Here is a 20,868-nt window from a genome sequence, read left to right as displayed (position 1 = left end):
ATAGAAACAAGAAAAAGCAAAAAAGACAGCATTCAGCTACTGTAGTTTTCAATTTATGACAATGATGGAATTCTGAATTTTGGTTGTAAGTTGTTGCATTCCTAAATCAAGGTGCAATGTGACTGGATTCAATTTTGTGACTATTTTTATGACAGCCATGAAGTGAGTCACTGCAGTCATTAAGCAAACCTTACCCTATACCAATAGCTAGTTTTTGGCATTTTTTTTAATCAAAACACTTTTTAAAATGTTGTCATCACAGTCACATGACTGCAGCATGCTGCAGCTGGTTTTGTAAGCCAGTTGCCAATCACCCAAATGCGATCACATGACCATGAGGGTGTAATCTTATAGTTATAATTTCAAGGACAGGTTGTAAGTTATTTTTAAAGTCTATCATAATTTTGAGTGGTTGATATGCAGCCAGATGTAGGTTGAGGGCTATCTGCAGTTTGAAGCATTCTAGAACATGATATCTAGCATGTAATAAAAGCTACAATTAAGCCTGGGCTTCAATTAGTTTTATTGCCTTCATGGAAGCCCCCAGTATAACAGATTATCAGTGGAGTTACTGGTTCAGTTGCATTTTACATGCAGACATCAAGTTTCACATTCATGTACCTCCTTTTCTTACACTTATCTGGTAATCCATAACAAAGGTACCTTTTTACTGCCTCCAAAGCTATATGGCCAAATGTATATCAGCTTTAGTTTATAAGATATGTTTGGATGTGTTGATTTAAAATCAGTTCTCAACTCATCTTTGGCAAAATGTCTTTGCTTTCTTGATCAATTGACAATCAGCCTGCCAGCGTCAATTATATCCTGTCCTAATTGTCTGCTATCTCTCTGGATCTGTGGTAAGTTGTTCCTTGGGAAGGTTTGATGCCTTTATTCATAAGAAAGAAGCTGATAGTCTTGATTTTCTTCCTGAAGGATATGGCTGATGTTTGGCCCAAAGTATAAATAATCCCCCCAGCCAGTGTTTTTGAATACTTACATAGCAATTTGGAGTTCAGTGTAGCTAGTTCTTGTATCCCAACAAATCCCTACTATTCCCTTAGGAACTTCATTTATTTCTGCACCTTTCTCTTTTCTACCTTTTAGTAGTGCAAGCATTGAAATATTAACTTGGCAAAACATAGGGTAATTGTGTCATTATTGGGGCTTTAAGGACGTTCACAATTCCCTTATTAGAAAAAAGTGAATACTTATGATTACTCTTACTTATTTAGAATATTGAATTGATTTTATTTGTTCAATTTATATACTGCCTTTCTAGTTTTAGTATGAGAAACCTGTTGGTAGGCGAAGCTAAAAATTTGTTCATTATAATAAATTAATTTGATTTAATAATTAACCTTTTAGTTTTCAGAACTATTAGCCTTGATTATTGCTTGTTAATTCAATGAACATTTCTAGGCGATATATGCCCTGTGATCTGAGTCATCCAGTTTAATATGATTACCGCATTATCTGTGAGCTCTTGTCCTATTTAGACTGAAGTGGGCAAATTTTTAGAAGCAGCATTTCATGTTTAAGCAAACCTTACCCTATACCAATAGCTAGTTTTTGGCATTTTTTTTAATCAAAACACTTTTTAAAATGTTGTCATCACAGTCACATGACTGCAGCATGCTGCAGCTGGTTTTGTAAGCCAGTTGCCAATCACCCAAATGCGATCACATGACCATGAGGGTGTAATCTTATAGTTATAATTTCAAGGACAGGTTGTAAGTTATTTTTAAAGTCTATCATAATTTTGAGTGGTTGATATGCAGCCAGATGTAGGTTGAGGGCTATCTGTAGTTTGAAGCATTCTAGAACATGATATCTAGCATGTAATAAAAGCTACAATTAAGCCTGGGCTTCAATTAGTTTTATTGCCTTCATGGAAGCCCCCAGTATAACAGATTATCAGTGGAGTTACTGGTTCAGTTGCATTTTACATGCAGACATCAAGTTTCACATTCATGTACATCCTTTTCTTACACTTATCTGGTAATCCATAACAAAGGTACCTTTTTACTGCCTCCAAAGCTATATGGCCAAGTGTATATCAGCTTTAGTTTATAAGATATGTTTGGATGTGTTGATTTAAAATCAGTTCTCAACTCATCTTTGGCAAAATGTCTTTGCTTTCTTGATCAATTGACAATCAGCCTGTCAGCGTCAACTATATCCTGTCCTAATTGTCTGCTATCTCTCTGGATCTGTGGTAAGTTGTTCCTTGGGAAGGTTTGATGCCTTTATTCATAAGAAAGAAGCTGATAGTCTTGATTTTCTTCCTGAAGGATATGGCTGATGTTTGGCCCAATGTATAAATAATCCCCCCAGCCAGTGTTTTTGAACACTTACATAGCAATTTGGAGTTCAGTGTAGCTAGTTCTTGTATCCCAACAAATCCCTGCTATTCCCTTAGGAACTTCATTTATTTCTGCACCTTTCTCTTTTCTACCTTTTAGTAGTGCAAGCATTGAAATATTAACTTGGCAAAACATAGGGTAATTGTGTCATTATTGGGGCTTTAAGGACGTTCACAATTCCTTTATTAGAAAAAAGTGAATACTTATGATTACTCTTACTTATTTAGAATATTGAATTGATTTTATTTGTTCAATTTATATACTACCTTTCTAGTTTTAGTATGAGAAACCTGTTGGTAGGCGAAGCTAAAAATTTGTTCATTATAATAAATTAATTTGATTTAATAATTAACCTTTTAGTTTTCAGAACTATTAGCCTTGATTATTGCTTGTTAATTCAATGAACATTTCTAGGCGATATATGCCCTGTGATCTGAGTCATCCAGTTTAATATGATTACCGCATTATCTGTGAGCTCTTGTCCTATTTAGACTGAAGTGGGCAAATTTTTAGAAGCAGCATTTCATGTTTAGGCAAAGCTTAAGAATTGCAGGAATAGGTCTTAGATTTTTGCATTTCTTTCTTTGGATTTTGGGGAGTTCTATTTTTATTTTTGTTTTTTCCACTTCTCCACAGTTGTTTTAAGCCTATATAAGGACTTTCAATTTTCACGTGTTTCTTGCCCTAGAGTTGCTAAAAACAATATCACGCAAATTTTTAGTAATTATTGTCGTAAGAGAGAAAATGTAGTACTTTTAAACAGTATTTAAACTTGATGCTTTCTGATTCTATGCATATATCTCTTTAAATGCCTGAAGATAATGGTTAAATGGTCCTTTTGCTGGCATAATCCACCTGACATCCATGCCAGCTTGCTTCTTCTGCTTTAACTTCCTTCTCTTGACTTGGCGAGACCTCAAAACAAATGCTACCACTTCAAGCAATTAATATTAGTGACACATTTCAGGTCTAACCTTTCCCCCATTATATTTTATGGGCCTTTCACTGACTTCTACTTTTTCATAGAATCATAGGGTTGCAGACAGTCATTTAGATCTTCAAGTTCTTGTGTTCAGTGCAGGAATCTTCCCTTGGGGATTTGTGATCTGCTCTTGCTGTTTTTCTTAATATTCAGCCAGAACCTGTCTTTTTATAACTTCTCTATTAGTCAGTGTCTTGTGCCTTTTGAATAAGATGGCAAATAGCCTTATGCTTGGGTATTTTTTCTGAATTTTTTTTCAAATTGCACAGTCAATTACTGTGGTGTTCCTTCCCTCAGCCTCTTCTCAGCTGAAGTGTTTATTAATAAATCATGGGCAGAATACATTTAGGAAGATTTCAGTTTTTTTCCTAATAGGTGAGTGTGGCCTAAGGCAACAGCTGACATGATGTAAGTTTTGAGGCATAGATTAGGTAAAAACTTTCCAGAGTCTAGCTTCCTGCTTTTGCCACCTTGTATTTTCATACTTCAAGATGTAGGGCATCTATACGAGTAAGAACTCTGGACTGTGATTTTCAAGAAGCAAGCAGAAAATCTTTCCACAGGATTTTATGAGGAAGTTGCATTAAGAGAGACAGCAGCCAGTACCCTAATACTTAATGTTAGCTTGCTTTATCCCCAGGGTTCACTGCAGTTAAATTTTTTAAGTATATTTCTTCACAAAATCTTTTCAGCAGAGCTTTCTATCTGATCTGCATTTCACTATACTAAAATTTTAATCTGATGGTTAGAAGAAAGAAAGCAGGATATATCTTCTTCATTCTGCTGTATATAACCTGTCTTGCATACAGAAGATGTACAACAACTTTTGTGTTGGACATTTATCTGTGTAATGTAACAAAATAGTAATTTCATGCTACAAAGAAATGTGATGTTGATTTATGTATTTCAGTTTAGGATAGTGTTGCAAAATTAGAAAGAATAGCATTTGGAAAAAAATATTGTTTTTCTAGGTCATTATATTGAAAGAGACAAAACTTCAGTATTGCTTTCCTGAGTGGTTGGGGCTGAGAGATAGTACATATTTGTAAACGGAAAAGTCCCTTTATGCTAAGCAGGGGAAGTGCCCATCTATAAATTAGTCCAAGGTTTGTAGCAATTTCAATTTTTTAAAAATAAAAATCTATGGATAACAACTGACTGAAAAACTAGCTATTTTATACTTTATCTTCTGACGGTATCACAGCAAAAGGAAATTGGATAAGAGATGTAATTGATTCAATTAAACTAAATGCCACTGCTTCCTATGTGGGCCCATTACCTTCTATAAAATTTTCTTGCTTTATAATAAGATGTGTTACTGGCTTCTAGCTTAGCTAACTTCAAAAAAGGTTAGGTGAATTCATGGAAGACATGTGAATTAATGGTTATTAGCCTTGATAGCAGTATGGTTACCTATGAAGGCCATTGCTGGGAGATTAGGAGGAAAAGTACTAGAACAATTTACCTTTCATATCCAGTCCCCTGAGCTGCCCCCAAAATATGATGTAATTGATGGTAAATCTTCTGAGAGATTAAGGAGGCCCAGTATGGATGTACAGCCTCATCTCAGAAGTTATTGTCAAGAACCATCAGTGCCATCTCAGTATTATAAGTCTGAAAGAAGTCCATATAATGTGTTTCTTCCGGGACCTTCTAAAACTTCAAACCAGCCAGCTTTTCAATAACTTTTCCCATAACTGTAAGATTGGAGGCTAGATAAAAAGTGCCCAGTTCCATTGGGTACATCAGTGGCCTCAAGATGGTGGATGATTACTTCCTATAGACATCACACTCTCCCACAAGGAGGCATTAAATATTTCATGGCTCCAATTACGTATCACTCCTGGGAAGCCTTAACCATCCAGAAGAGACATGTATCTGTACCACAGGTAGTTGAACTCACAGCTTGAAGGATTCAGTCCATTTCATCAGGACTAATAAAGTCACAGATAACTGTGAAAACTGCACCACAGGTGCTTCCATATGACGTGAACAGCTAGATTACCACTGAGAATGAATCTGAGTCACTTTATCTGACAGATGCCAGAATAGTCCACGCAGCAGCCCTGTAAATCTTCCCCTGAGCCCTATCTATCTAGAGCGACTAGATCACCTTAAACAACTTAAAACATACTTTTGACAGAAAAGTATTTTTGCTGCCCTTATTGTATAATCCTTATTATGAAAGAATATTGTATCAAAGGAATCCAAGGTCCTTGCTTTCTTCTGCAACAAAAATTGCTGCTTCCTTTTGCAATTACACCCTTCAAAGAAGGGAGCATACAAAGAGTAGGTTTCTCATGCTCAAAGTCTCTTCCATGAATTCAGCCTTGAAGTGTATAGGAGGTAGAGACCAGAGGTGGATTTCAGCAGGTTCTGAACAGTTCTGGAGAACCGGTAGCGGAAATTTTGAGTAGTTCAAAGAACCGGTAGTAAAAATTCTGACTGGCCCCGCACCCATCTATTCTCTGCCTCCCAAGTCCCAGCTGATTGGGGAGGGAATGGGGATTTTGCAGTAACTTTCCCCTGGATTGGGGAGGGAATGGAGATTTTACAGTATCCTTCCCCTGCCACACCCACCAAGCCACGGCACACCCACCAAGCCATGCCTACAGAACTGGTAGTAAAAATTTTTGAAACCCACCACTGGTAGAGACACTGGGAACAAAGAGAATAGAAGTGTATTTCCAAAGCCATTGGGACAATTAGTCCAGATTACATGAAACTGTAACTGAAAGATATTTTCTAATTTCTAATGCTATCATATTTTTTCTCTCTTCTTCACTAAATCCACAAGAACAGTGTCTTCAGATCTTAATAATGTTGGGACTATTTTTAAATAAACGTTTGAAGGTATATTCTTTTCCTTTGTGTGCTCTGAATTGATCAGTTTAGCCTAGGTCCCTGATGGACCAAATAGGATTTCAGGGAAAGCTTGAGATTTTCCCTGAGGCTCCAGTACTTAGCTCAACTAAGGCCATAATCACCACTTGGAATGAGATGGCAACAGTGGCCTTGGATTGGATCATGCATGGAGGGATCAATTGTTTATCAGATTTGCTTCAGGAGATGCAATGCCTAAAATGTTGCTGGAGGAAATTGAAGAGTGAACCAAACTGAGCACAGATAAGAGTGTTCCTTAGACATTATTTTGCAATCCAGAAGTTTTATGTGACAGAATTTCTCCAACACTGGATTAGAACAAATTGTTATCAGCCTGTGATTTCTGTCTAATGGATAATTGCTGGAAGCAAATTGTTAAAAATATGAACGGAAGGAAGAAAAGTTTCTATTGACTGTAGAATATGAAGCATTCCAACTCTTTGGCTGAATGATTTGACAATGAATTTTTTAAAGCTGAATCATTGAATTAAACATACCTAATGCCTACTACTGGGAGAAGTTCCCAATAAACTGCTATCACAGAGACTCAGGGCAGCTGTCTTAGTCCCAAGTAGCGATTGCCTTGGATGGCAACGTTTGCTATGGAAGCTTAGTTACCTTGGAAACGTGTTTTAACTGCATCTTGGCTATATGGAGAGATTATTTGGAATTGCTGTTTTGCTTTGAAGTCTGATGTCTTTAAGCACAATACGAGCAAAAGTCTATTTTGACCTGAATCAATACGGTATTAAGGTCTTATTCACAACCCTAAGCATTTAAATCAAACTGGATATATTGATGAGAAGAGCATAGTGCTCTGTGTGACACAATATTATCCTGTATCCATTAATGTTGCTATGAACACACACTATGCTCAGAGGCTGATACTCTGTTCTGCACATGTGAGGATGAAATGTGGTATTTGCTTGTGATTTTCTAATCACAATCTTGTCTTATATTTGTACCTCTCTCCTTGGTTATGTTTACTCAAATGATGTTTTGAATTAAGGTGATTTAACTGTTTTTGGTTTTTTTGTCTGTTATATGCTTACTTAATTTATAGCAACATCTATATCTAGAATATGGGATCCTTCTTATCCTTCCACTGACTTTTCAGATCACTTTCAATTCCTCTTAGTATGTTAGATGTTTTTAAAAGTTCAAAGAATGCCAGCAACTGCCACTATTGTGATTGTGTTTCTTCTTCTTGTCTTCTTTTATACTGCCAGTTATTAATGATCAGAGACTGAAACCATTCTGAATAGCTAAATATGCATGTATAATGAATTTCTGTGGTCTATATAAACTTAGTTTTCTGTCTCGCTATTGTGATGATTCTGACCAACAACACAAAATAAGTCATGACATATTCAAATCTTTCAGAGAGAAAGCATTTATTCTTAAACAAACAATAAAAACAAGCTAAAAAACACCAGAACAGTGAGCCACAAATGAACTCCTTAACAGACGTCAAAAGTTAATTTATATTCTCAGGTTTGCGAAATCAAGATTATTTGAAATTCTTTCAAAGAAACATTATATGGCAGCCATGCTGTTAAAGTAACCAAACCTCTGCCCCTGGTTAAAGTAATTAACAATGTAGTTATATGAGTTGAGCTGGCTAACTTTAGGTCAATTTTGGCTTTTTGCTCCCCATGGGCACACCAGCCACAAAAGGAAATTGAGTATGTTTTAAAACCAGTTGCATAAATTTATTGATTCAAATTTCTCCTACAATTTCCCTTTTAATGTGCCTCTTAAGCCTGGTACAAACTGTCCGGAGATCATTATAGCTGATACATAACTTTCTCAGAGAAGCAGATGGGGAGACAACAGTGTCCTAATTGGTAAAACTGGTAAAAATGTGCTCTATTGTATTTATGTTATATGAAGGGGTCATGCTTAGGTTAGTGTAAATTAATACAAGAGAAGATAAAAGTCAACTCAGAAAGCCAAATGGAATATTACAACATATCCCTCTTTATCCATTCAGTCCCACCATCTACAAAGTATTTCTCCTCCCCTATAGTACTTGGGCAAATATCATTTGCCTTTGGAGGAATGAGCCACAAGAGCACAAGTTTAGGTACAAGTTTAAGAAAGGTTGATAGACAATCAAACTCCCTCCCATTAGAAGAACATTGATGAAAGGGTGTTAGTAGCTAAAGAGAAAGTTGTTGGAGAGAAAGTCAAGTAAGGACGGTAAGTGGGAGGGGCAGATATGGCGGAAGGGGGGGATCATATCGTTCTGGGGGGCGCGTGTTCGATGTTTGCAGGCGATCGCGCGCCCCGATCCCCCGTCCTTTTCCCGTTCCCCGGATGGTCAAGACCCTCAGAGCCTGGGCCTTCGGCTGATGTTATGCAACGCACGGTCCGTAGTTAATAAGGCCCCCCTAGTATACGACCTTATTCAGGGGGGCGCCGCGGACCTCATAGGCGTTACGGAAACCTGGCTGGGCACGGAAGGGGGTGTGCCCCTTGTTGAGATGTGCCCGCCGGGTTTCCGTGCATTCCATCAGCCGAGGGCTCAGGGTAGGGGTGGGGGGGGTGGCGGTTGTGATTAGAGAGAGTCTAGAGCCGAGGGAGACCACTGTACCTCAGATTACCGGGTGCGAATCCCTCTTTGTGAGATGGGGTCATAGGTGTCAGATGGGTTTGCTGGTCACGTACCTGGCTCCTTGCTGTGTGACAGCTGCCCTGCCCGAGCTCCTGGAGGTGCTGGCTGGGGTGGCAGTTGAGACCCCCAGACTTTTAGTCATGGGGGACTTTAACTTGCCATCTTCCGACTTGTCATCGACGGCAGCTCGGGAGTTCACGGCCTCCATGACGGCCTTGGACCTGACCCAAGTAGTTGATGGCCCTACTCACATTGGGGGTAGCACTCTGGACCTGATTTTTGTCTCTGGTCAGTGGTTGAGAGATCTGGACTTGAAGGAAATAGTCATTGAACCTTTGTCATGGTCAGATCACTCTCTTCTTCGCCTGGACTTTCTGACCGCCATTCACCACCGCAGGGAGACGGAGCCGATACGTTGGTTCCGTCCCAGGCGCCTGATGGACCCGGAGGGGTTCCGGACGGAGCTTGGGCCATTCCCTGAGGGTCTGGCTCACGGCTCGGCTGAGGAACTTGTTGCGGCCTGGGAACGGGCCGCGCGGGGCCTTAGACCGTGTCGTGCCTTTGCGGCCTCTGACCCGGCGCAGGTCCCAACCGCCCTTGGTTCTCCGAGGAGCTGAGAGGATGAAGCGCGGAGAAGACGCCTAGAGAGTTCCTGGAGGTCTAGCCGCTCGAAGCTGATCGGACACTAGTGAAGTCCTATACTAGGACTTACCTAGTGGCATTGAGGAAGTGAGGCGTAGCTACGCCTCCTCCTCATTGCATTGGCAGATAACCGCCCAGCCGCCCTGTTTGGTGACCCTCCCTCCTACACCAGGGGGAGCGGGATGACCCGTTGCAGGGATGTGCTGAGGAGTTTAACGGTTATCTATACGATAAAATCGTTCAGCTTCGGGATGGTCTGGACCAAAATTGCGGTGACGCGGGTGAGACGGCTGAGGGTGGTCTTGGTGACATTTTATGGGATGAGTTTGACCCTGTGGCTCCCGAGGACATGGACAGGTTGTTGGGTAGGTTGAATGCCACCACGTGTTTACTGGACCCGTGCCCCTCCTGGTTGGTGCTGGCCACTCAGGAGGTGACACGAGGCTGGCTCCAGGCAATTACGAGCGCTTCCTTGGTGGAGGAAGTCTTCCCGGCCGCCTTGAAAGAGGCGGTGGTGAGACCCCTCCTCAAGAAGCCATCCCTGGACCCGGCTGTTTTAGGTAATTATCGTCCGGTCTCCAACCTTCGCTTTGCGGCGAAGGTTGTAGAGAGTATGGTGGCATATCAGCTTCTCTGACACCTGGATGAAACTGTCTATCTAGACCCGTTCCAGTCCGGCTTCCGGCCCGGTTACAGCACTGAGACGGCTTTGGTTGCGTTGGTGGATGATCTCTGGAGGGCCAGGGATAGGGGATGTTCCTCTGCCCTGGTCCTATTAGACCTCTCAGCGGCTTTCGATACCATCGACCATGGTATCCTGCTGCGCCGGTTGGGGGGATTGGGAGTGGGAGGCACCGTTTATCGGTGGTTCTCCTCCTATCTCTCCGATCGGTCGCAGACGGTGTTGACAGGGGGGCAGAGGTCGGCTCCGAGGCGCCTCACTTGTGGGGTGCCGCAGGGGTCGATCCTCTCGCCCCTTCTGTTCAACATCTATATGAAACCGCTGGGTGAGATCATCAGTGACTTCAGTGTGAGGTACCAGCTGTACGCTGATGACACCCAGCTGTACTTTTCCACACCGGGCCACCCCAATGAAGCTATCGAAGTGTTGTCCCGGTGCTTGGAGGCCGTACGGGTCTGGATGGGGAGAAATAGGCTCAAGCTCAATCCCTCCAAGACAGAGTGGCTGTGGATGCCGGCATCCCGGTACAGTCAGCTGAGTCCTCGGCTGACTGTTGGGGGCGAGTCATTGGCCCCGATGGAAGGGGTGCGCAACTTGGGCGTTCTCCTGGATGAACGGCTGTCTTTTGAAGACCATTTGACGGCCGTCTCCAGGAGAGCTTTTTACCAGGTCCGCCTGGTGCGCCAGTTGCGCCCCTTTCTAGACCGGGATGCCCTATGCACGGTCACTCACGCCCTCGTGACGTCTCGCCTGGATTACTGCAATGCTCTCTACATGGGCCTCCCCTTGAAGGGCATCCGGAGGCTGCAGTTAGTTCAGAATGCAGCTGCGCGGGTGATAGAGGGAGCCCCTCGTGGCTCCCGTATGACACCAATCCTGCGCAGACTGCACTGGCTACCTGTGGCCTTCCGGGTGCGCTTCAAGGTTTTGGTAACCACCTTCAAAGCGCTCCATGGCATAGGGCCGGGTTATCTACGGGACCGCCTACTGCTACCTAATACCTCTCACCGACCCGTGCGCTCTCACAGAGAGGGACTCCTCAGGGTGCCGTCAGCTAGGCAGTGCTGTCTGGCGATGCCCAGGGGAAGGGCCTTCTCTGTGGGGGCTCCCACCCTCTGGAACGAACTCTCCCCAAGACTCCGTCAACTTCCGGACCTCCGAACCTTCCGTTGCGAGCTCAAGACACATTTATTCATCTGTGCAGGACTGGCCTAGATTTTGAATTTATAGGGGTTTTAAATTGGTTTTAATATTTATATTTATATTTTAAAATTTGGCATTAGAATAAGTTTTTTAATGGTTATTTTAATGTGTATATAAATGTTTTATTTGCCTGTGAACCGCCCTGAGTCCTTCGGGAGATAGGGCGGTATACAAATATGAATAATAAATAAATAAATAAATAAAGGAGATGAATTAATGAATTGTTCCTCCTTTCTTCTTAGCAGAACAGCAAGTTGGACTTGAATTGGCAATTTCCAATTTAGCCAAATCCAATCATTATTACAATTTTGAATTTTAAATCCCTCCCTGATGTTTCAGCTTGTTTTTTTCCCCAGATCTCTAGAACATTATGTCTGAAATGTGTTTTGTGTAGGTCCCATTTTTGGGGTTTTTGAGGCTCTCTGAGATTTGTGGTTTTCTTGCAGATGTTTCATTAGCAAACTAGGTAATATCAGTGCTAGTAGGAAGTAGGGTTTGCTCTCATTTCATTTATTAGTGACTTGCTCTATTAGTGTTGGTATATTTGGTCTTGGTGATTCCTTGGTTGGACTGTTGTTTGCTGTTAGTTTGCTTTGCAGTTCCTTGGTCTCATTTTTCATGTCCTCCTAGCCAGTGTGCCTATCTTTGATACAGAAATGCTGATCTGAAATAGGATTCTTCCTGGTCAGTCTGGCATGACTCCTTTCATTAGTTACATATAAACTGATCATTCTAGCATGACTTTTTAATCAAGGTGATCAGTAGGTAGTCGACAATTTATTATTTTTTCCTATAGTTTTTGATAATTTCATGTACCCAGCAGTGTATTTCATGTGTTATTATTGTTCCATAACAATGGTGAACTCTGCTCTCAAGTTTGTAAATGGACTTAAACTGGACAGTTTTAACTTTCTACCTGTGAAATGTGTGCTTTGGACCCGAATTTCCTTATTAAGAACTGAAAATGTTCAGTCTAAAGTTCACATATTCAGAAACTTCAAGTAAAATATAAATGCCTTTGTTCGAAAATTATTTTCTACTTTATTTTGTGATTGTAATAGTGCTGTCAGATATACATTTTCGCCTCAAACTATTTGTGTTCCCAAGTTTTACTACCTTGGTTACTCTATTTAGCTGAAAAGAAATTTAAAAGAAGATACATAATCAAGGGTGTTAATATACCGTACTTTGGTCCGCAGGCAATGCTTCTGAGATCATGAATCCAAAGTGATCTATCCTGTCCTAAGTAACTTGACATAACATGTATTGTATCCAAATAAATATAATACACTAAATGAACCTAGCCAAGCTGTTACAAATTGAACCGCACTTGGTTCTGCTTTGTGTACCATCAGCAAAAGTGACATCTAATATTGATTTGTTGATTTTTGTGTTGAAAACAATTCATTTTTCATACTCTTGTTCCTACTTAAAGTGATCAGTAACAGGAAAAATCCCTGTTTTTATTAATGAATTAAAACAGAAGTTTTCTTGCCTGTGAAGTATAGGTTTTTAATTAGCGAAATTCAGTTTCTTATTTACATTGGTTATAAGTATTGGTTTATGCGAATAAAACTGTATTTATTTTTTTAAATTCTTCCTTTAGCTCTGATTAATCTGTTGAAGTTCCTCATGTCTAATGAAACAGTTTTGCTGGCAAAACATAACATCTTTACCTTAGCTCTGATGGTGAGTATCTATGGAAAGAAATGAACCGTACCAAGGATAGCAATAGCAATAGCACTTATATACTGCTTCACTGTGCTTTATAGCCCTCTCTAAGCGGTTTACAGAGTCAACATATTTCCCCCAACAATCTGGGTCCTCATTTTACCAATCTTGGAAGGATGGAAGGCTGAGCCAATCTTGAGCCGGTGAGACCCGAACTGCCAAACTGATAGCAGCCAGTGATCAGCAGAAGTAGCCTGCAGTACTGCATTCTAACCAATGTGCCACCATGGCTTATAAACAACTCTTGATTTTATTTTATTTTTAAGGGAACCTTTTAACATCTACATGAAGCTGCTGGCATCGAATGTGTTATTATCAGTATGTTGACAATACCCTACTATGCTGCCACAATTTAAATGGAAAATGGGGGGAAAGTATGGAGGCTTCCATGGCCTAAATAGATGGGGAGAAATCAGCTCAGACTCAAACCCAGTGAAGATAGAATGGTTGCTGGTTCAGTAGTCAACTGATCCTGGAATGATATCAACCTTGGCACTTGATGGATTTCTGCTTCACCCTGAAAGACCAGACTCACAATCCAGGGATCCTTCTGGATATATGGGTTCGGCTAGCCTTTGTCCAGTGCAGTTGGTATAATGTCTCAGCCAGAACAAGATAAGTGTTGTGTCTTGCCCGCCCTCAGAGCAGCCGGGGCCTTCTTACCTGCTCCCGAACACTGAGGAATGTATGCCTCCCGGTCCCAGTCCTGGCTCCATGCCCACACAAACTGCAGAAGAAGGAGAATTTCCCTGCCCCAGCCCTGACTCCATGCCCAGGCAAACGGAGCAGCTAGACCCCTCCCCCTCCTCCACAGCATGTGAGCCTGAGGAGGGTTTATTACCAACAGCTGATTGGTGTGACCCTCGCATCAGAAGATTGGATAGGCGGAGGCAACAGAGGGAAGGGAGGGGCAGGCCTTAATGAGTGCTGAGTCATGGAGCCACACCCCATGGCCTATATAAAGGATCTACTTTCTGGCAGTCTCTGAGTCAGGCAAAAGTCGAACTTATCTTGCTGAAGTCACTTACTGGTCTCCTGCCTGCTCTGAGGACTTTGCTAGGACTTTGGGCAGAGCTGCAGAGGCAAGCCTGATTCGGATTTCCCTGACCCAGCTGTCAGCGGAGGAGTGGGACACGACAATAAGGTTATGTCAGGGGTGAAATGCTCCCGGATCGGACAGGATCGCGTGATCCGGTAGCGATGTCAGCTGCTGGTTCGGAGGACCGGTAGCAAAAATCCCTGGCCCTGCCCCCCCCGCCTCTGCTGAGACGCACCATCTGCAGAGGTTTTTTTTTTTTTTACTTTTAAAAGCTGGTTTTGCTTCAGCCGAAACAGGCCTTTAAAAGTAAAAAACAGCAGAACCTTACTTGTACTCTTACTTGTAGAAAACATGTTTTCTACAAGTAAAAGTAGAGATTCTAAGGCACTTACCTGATTACTGATGAACGCATGGCTCTCTTTCCAGCCGGAAGGCAGTTTCAGTTTCAGCCCAGACAGAATCAATCTATTCTGCTAATCTATTTCCTCGGTGATCAACTGGCTGGCTTTGCTGACTGAGGAACTCTGGGATTTGAAGTCCAAAATAAAATAAAATAATAAAATAAAATAAAATAATATAAAATAATATAAAATAAATAATAAAAAAAAAAGATAAAATAAAATATCTGCTTTTACATTGTGTGTGAGTCAGTTGTGTTGTGTTGTGTGTGTGTAAAGTGTGAAAGTTGGTTTTTGGTACCTCTTATTGTTTTTTTATACTTTGTTTATTATTTTTATTATTTATTGTTATTGGCCACGCCCACCAAGCCATCTGACCACCAAGCCACGCCCACCAATTAAGCCACGCCCACAGAACCGGTAGGGAAAATTTTTAGATTTCACCCCTGGGTTATGTACACCCTTATCTCCTTGTACTGAATTATTGCAACTCATTCTAATGGGGCTCTCTTTCATTAACTAATAAAATATATATATGAAAACTCTAATGGGCCTATCCTTGAAGAAATTTCAAATAATGCAAACAAAATGCAGTGGCCATGTGCTTACTGGGCAGCCCCAATATACTGCGATGTTATTCCGCTGCTGATAGAGCTGCATTGGTTACTGATTCCAAGTTTCTCAAGGAGCTTTTGGGATCTGAGTATCCTAGAAATAATTTTCCCAAGTAAATTGTCTCTGCATGAATAGGGAGGGCCTGCTAAAGGCCCCCTCCTATCAGGATGTTTTACAGGATGGGGCACAGAGATGGGTATTTTTAGTGACTGATTCCATCCTTTAGAACAGTTTACCTTTGTGAAAAGAATGGCTTATCTCAAAATAGCTAAAACCTGGATTTCTGGAAGGCCTTAGTTGATTAGCTGCTGGAGGAAGAATCATGCCACATTTATTTATTATTGCTTACAGTTTTATTTTTATTATATTGTACACTTTGTAGAGGCTCTGGAGTGATGAGATTAATAAAGCACATGCATAGATACATACAAATCCTGGGCAAAACCAGATTAAGAATATTACTTTACATTTTATCTTATTTTAGTTCAGTTTAGGAACCTGTGTTCTCTATTATAGTACTTATATGAGTCCCATATAGATGGTTTAAAGTCGAGTAATAATTTATTATATTTATATTCCCCCGACTCCCAGCAAGTCTGGGCAGTTTACAGTTGTTAAAATATTTAAAAACAAAGAACAATAACAGTGCAACACAAAAGAACAATGACAACCAAACCAAACCGAATCGAACCAAAGGAAAACAGAAAGGAAGAAAAAAACATCAGTCATTGCTGTTCAAGTCATGAATATTCCCTCCAGATATTTTTGGGAATGTATATAGAGGAAGAAATGTTTTAATATGTACTGAATTGAGTGCCATATTATGGAGACCTGTGTTTTTTATGTTTCACAATTGGAACCCATTAAAAAATATTCCAATACTTCTTCATGTGCTAGTAGGAATGATCTTCATGGCTCTAGGCCAAGGATGTCAAACTCATAGCCCAGAGGCCAGGTGCATCATGCACTGGCCATGCCCATCCCTGTTTTAGCAAAGGGGGGAAAGTTGCAATACATCATGTGACGACATGATACAAGTTTGACACCCCTGCTCTAGACAGACTTGGAATTCTGTTTGGGGCTTGTAAATGAAGAAAAAGCATATTGCAGTGATTTGCCTTTAAAATATTGATTGCTAGCCTGAAAATCCAAATGTTTCATAACTGGGCAGCCAAGAAGGTACACTTTGAAGAGTAGCAAATTGGAGAATGTCATTTTATTTTTTTCCCTTGAAATATTTCTATTTATTGCTGACAGTGGAGGTATTTTTTAATTTTTTAATTTCACAGCAGAGATGCTTAAGCTCCAAACTTTCCTCTTCTAAAGTGCTTACTAGAATTAAAATGGTGGAAAATAGCCACTCATGTACAGTAATTCTACAATGAGGGAATTTCAGAAGCTTAGGGGCCATGTGTAGTCTGGGAGATCCAGAGAAAATTAGAGAGTTGAAGAAACGGATTATCTTTCTTTCCATTTGTTTCCCACACAATTGACAATAAGGGTACAACTGTTCTTAGATGTTTTTCTTGACATTTTGAAATTTCTTTAATTTTGGCTTTTGATTTATGCTTTTACATAATTGTATGTCCCTTAAGTAACTCTTGAATATATAGAAACAGCTTGCCTGTTTTTTTTAATGATTTCATTTTACTTTTAAGCTGGTACACATTCAACAATGCAAATTTGCCTTTTTGGTGAATGATATTTGCTCTCACTGTTGTCATGGGTGACTGTAGTTTTCACTTGCTTAATAACAGTCAGGTTTTGATGAATTTGTCAGGGAAAGAAAGTATGTTTTTTAGATATGAAAGCTAAGTGATCGCTTTAATACTTTTAACGTTAGGATATATTGGTTTAGATGAGTTAGTAATTTTATTTATTTAATAACCTTTTAATTTGCCCAGAGAATTCCTATTTCTGTTTGATTAAATAATAAAATGAATGTATTTTTATTCAGTAATGCCTATAATCTTTTTTTAAGGTGATAAACCTGTTTAATATGTTCATCACTTATGGAGATACCTTTCTTCCAACTCCTAGCAGCTACGATGAGCTATATTATGAAATAATCAGGATGCACCAGAGTTTTGATAACCTATATTCCATGGGTAAGTAGCGTTAGGTAACTTGACTTTATGTTAATGTAACATTTGTATAAGTGTGGCTAACAGCAAATAATAATATATGATTGCCTTTCAATACATGTTTGTCATATAATTTTAATTAACCTTTAATACATGATTGTGAAATAATCCTTTAAAAGATATTCCAGGCTAAAGAGATGTTTAAAAATGGCTCTTCCTTAAGTTTATATAAATAGTAAATAATATAGTAATATATAAATAATATAGTCAAGGGATCAGAGTGCTAGGTCATCAGTGACCTAGCACACTGATATGGCTGCTGCATGTGAAGTATGCTTGCTGTTGTCTCCTGGCATATAATAATTAAATAGTAACAAGAACACACCTAAACACATTTAGGATGATCCTATTTGGCATGTGTAGAATTATCCCAGTTGGGAAACTACGCCTTAATCTCAGATCAGAGAGTAAGCCAAGCTCCGAGAACTATTTAGCTGCAGGGAAGCCTCATTGTAAACATGAAATGAAAACAGGAAGTTGTATTTTCATCTTATTCTGATGAAAGCACAGTAAGAAATTGTCTCCAAAGGACATAGAGCATGGAACCAGGTCAGTGCTTCAAAGAAATGTAGTCCAGAAAACAGCTTATGTAAATTGGAAAGGCAGAAAAACAATGCTATTCAGAAATAATATATTGCTACAAGGGAGGGGGGTAGTGGTGGGTTCTGTGGGTGTGGCATGTCTTGGTGGGCGTGGCAGGGAAGGATACCGTAAAATCTCCACTCCCTCCCCAATCAGCTGGGACTTGGGAAGCAGAGAATTGATGGCGGGGGCCAGTCAGAATTTTTACTACCGGTTCTCCGAACTATTCAAAATTTCTGTTACCTGTTCTCCGGAACTGGTCAGAAGCTGCTGAAACCCACCTCTGGAGGGGGGGCAGTTTTTCTGTAATTGGAGAACTGGATTTTCTTAATGGAGGCCAAAGCTATAAACGTATGATAAATCCTTTTCTCTTTCTCTTCTTTTTGACCGGTAATTCTCTGATGTACAGTCCTATCCCCCATTTGCACTCATGCATATAAAAGTCATCACCCCATCTGTCCTTCTTTCATTTATATAGTAAATATCAAGATCCCGAGAAGTGATAATACCACTAGTGAGGTCACACTTGGAATACTTTGTACAATTCTCCTCATGATACAAAAAAGATGTTGAGATCGGGGTGAAATCCAGCAGGTTCTGGAAAAACGGTAGCAGAAATTTTGAGCAGTTCTGAGAACCGGCAAATACCACCACTAGCTGGCCCCAAAATGGGGTGGGAATGGAGATTTTGCAATATCCTTCCCCCCAGGAATGGGGTGGGAATAGAGATTTTGCGGTATCCTTCCCCTGCCATGCCCACCAAGCCACACCACGCCCACCAAGCCACGCCCACAGAACCGGTAGTAAAAATTTTTTGATTTCACCACTGGTTGAGACCCTAGAAAGTGTGCAGAGAAGAGCAACAAAGATGACATAGGTGTGTAGGCTAAATCATATGATGAACAGTTGAGAGAGCTAGATATGTCTAGCCTATCAAAGGGAAAGATTAGGAGGGATATGATAACTGTACTTGAAGGAAATCATAGAAAAGGGATTGACATATTCTCCAAAGCACCAGAAGGCAGAAATAAACAAGAAATAATGGATGGAAAGCTGTTAAAGAGAAATCCAACCTAGAAGTAAGGAGAAATTTTCTGTTCAATTAATTAATGGAATAGTTTACCTCCCGGAGTTATGAAAGTTTTCAAAAATAGACTGGACAACTATTTGACTGATATGGTATAAGGTCTCCTGCCTTGAGGAGGAGGTTAGACTAGAAGACCTCCAAGGCCTCTTCCAGCCTTATGATTCTATGTTCTATGTACACTACTATCTTCGTACTTCCCATTGCACCTCCTTCAATTCACTGAGAATTCTAAGTCAGTTTAGAAGTATTTGTATGGGGATGTTGAAATACTATGGTAGGGCACAGTGGAAGTTAAGAATTCTGTAACTCGCTTCCCATTGCTGCCAAGGAATCTGTATGCCAGTTTAAAGAAAAATATGGTTCCTCTAACTTAGATTATTAAGAAGATAGTAGCTTAATAACTAATTTAATAAACTACTGTATATTTTCAACAATCTTGTCTTTTACATGTAGCATAGAAAGCATGCATTGGGTTTTATGTATCCAGATGTATTTGGCAAGAGATAAGATCTGTATATTAAGTGTTTTTCTATGAATGTATGTATTCATATTGGAGATGGACAATACACAAAATACACATGAATCCGAATGTTACATTTTTTTTATTGTTCCTGAAGTTTCCAAGAATGTGTTTCTGACATTAGCCAGCAAAGCTATCATCACAATTTTCTGCTATTTAACAAGAAACCGAAGAAAATAGTATATTAAAACTTCAATAGCCTTAAGACACCATCTGTATTCTATTAAAACTATCATCATAACCTTTAATTGGGCAAAATGGTCCATCATTGGGCAACAATTATATGAACCAAGGTACCTCAAATAGACTAACTTAGACAATGTGTACAAAATCTGGAACCCCTGAGTCCTGAGGGAATGAAATTTGGGAAAGGGGTGGCTGCTTCAGTGCTACTGGCTGCTGAGAGATGATCATTTTCAACATTCTGTGACAGTTTCTAAGCCAGTCTCTCTGCCATCCAGCATCAGCCACTTACCTCCCTGGGAGGGAGGGAGGAAAGAAGATTTATGATTCTGCTTGCCAGATTTCCACAAGGAAAATGGGGAAGCGGGCAGGAAGTTGGAACTTACTCATACTACCAATGACCTATCCTAGTGATTTTGTTTCTCAGTTTAAGTAAAGAAATATCTCTGAAATGATGACCCAACACGGCACAGGTTGTCTTAGTTACTTTTAAATGCCAGGTCTCTTCCCATCCAATTGTCCATAAAGTATAAAAGATTGAATATCCTGTCCCCATCTTCTCCAATAATAACATATCATATTGCCTTGTCGCTGTGAATGCTGAGACAGTTAAAAAAAAATGGGGTAGGAGGAAATGCAGTCCCAAGCCACAAAAAATTGGAAACTCTTGAACTGCATTCAAATAGGTATCACCGAATATTTTTTCTTTCTTTCAGTTCTGAGGCTTTCTACTAATGCTGGCCAGTGGAAGGAGCCAGCCAGTAAGGTGACTCATGCATTGGTCAACATACGGTAAGAAAGGGGAAAAAAACATTGCATATTTTTTCTTTTAACTCCATGCTCTTTCATTTTTACAATTTTTTAAAAAACAAGGCACATTTTAGATTTTTCAATTCAGGTTGAGATAAGTGAAAGATAACATTGTATGCATATAACATTATGTTTATTTTCTGTAATTTAAAATGTGAATAAATGGCTACATACTTCTCCTTATTAGCAAGTATCTTGGCTAATAGTTTGAGAGCTGAGGGGTTTTTTTTGTGTTTTTTTGTAAAAAAAACTGGTAACTAGTATTGCCAATTTGCTTGCAGCAAATTGGAACATAATAATTCATGTGACTCTTTCATAATGGTCATATGTTACTATGTTATATCCCGAAATCAGACACATTCCTGAAGAATACACAAAACTTTT

The 20,868-nt window shown here is 40.0% G+C and overlaps 1 protein-coding gene across 2 annotated transcripts in view; it reads left to right on the top strand.

Annotated features, from left to right (window-relative positions):
• The window catches only part of ARMH3 (armadillo like helical domain containing 3), a 161,244-nt gene that overhangs the window by 47,320 nt on the left and 93,056 nt on the right, over nucleotides 1–20,868 (top strand). For both annotated transcript variants that reach the window (XM_058187855.1, XM_058187854.1), the window contains 3 exons: nucleotides 12,982–13,064; nucleotides 17,140–17,266; nucleotides 20,391–20,466. In XM_058187855.1, the coding sequence (XP_058043838.1) occupies nucleotides 12,982–13,064; nucleotides 17,140–17,266; nucleotides 20,391–20,466 (286 nt within the window). The remainder of the gene's footprint in view (nucleotides 1–12,981; nucleotides 13,065–17,139; nucleotides 17,267–20,390; nucleotides 20,467–20,868) is intronic.

The sequence above is a fragment of the Ahaetulla prasina genome, chromosome 6 (genome assembly GCF_028640845.1).
Source record: "Ahaetulla prasina isolate Xishuangbanna chromosome 6, ASM2864084v1, whole genome shotgun sequence".
NCBI classification, from domain to species: domain Eukaryota; kingdom Metazoa; phylum Chordata; class Lepidosauria; order Squamata; family Colubridae; genus Ahaetulla; species Ahaetulla prasina.
Note: the sequence above shows the minus strand (reverse complement) of the source record. Positions and strands in the feature narration are given on the sequence as shown.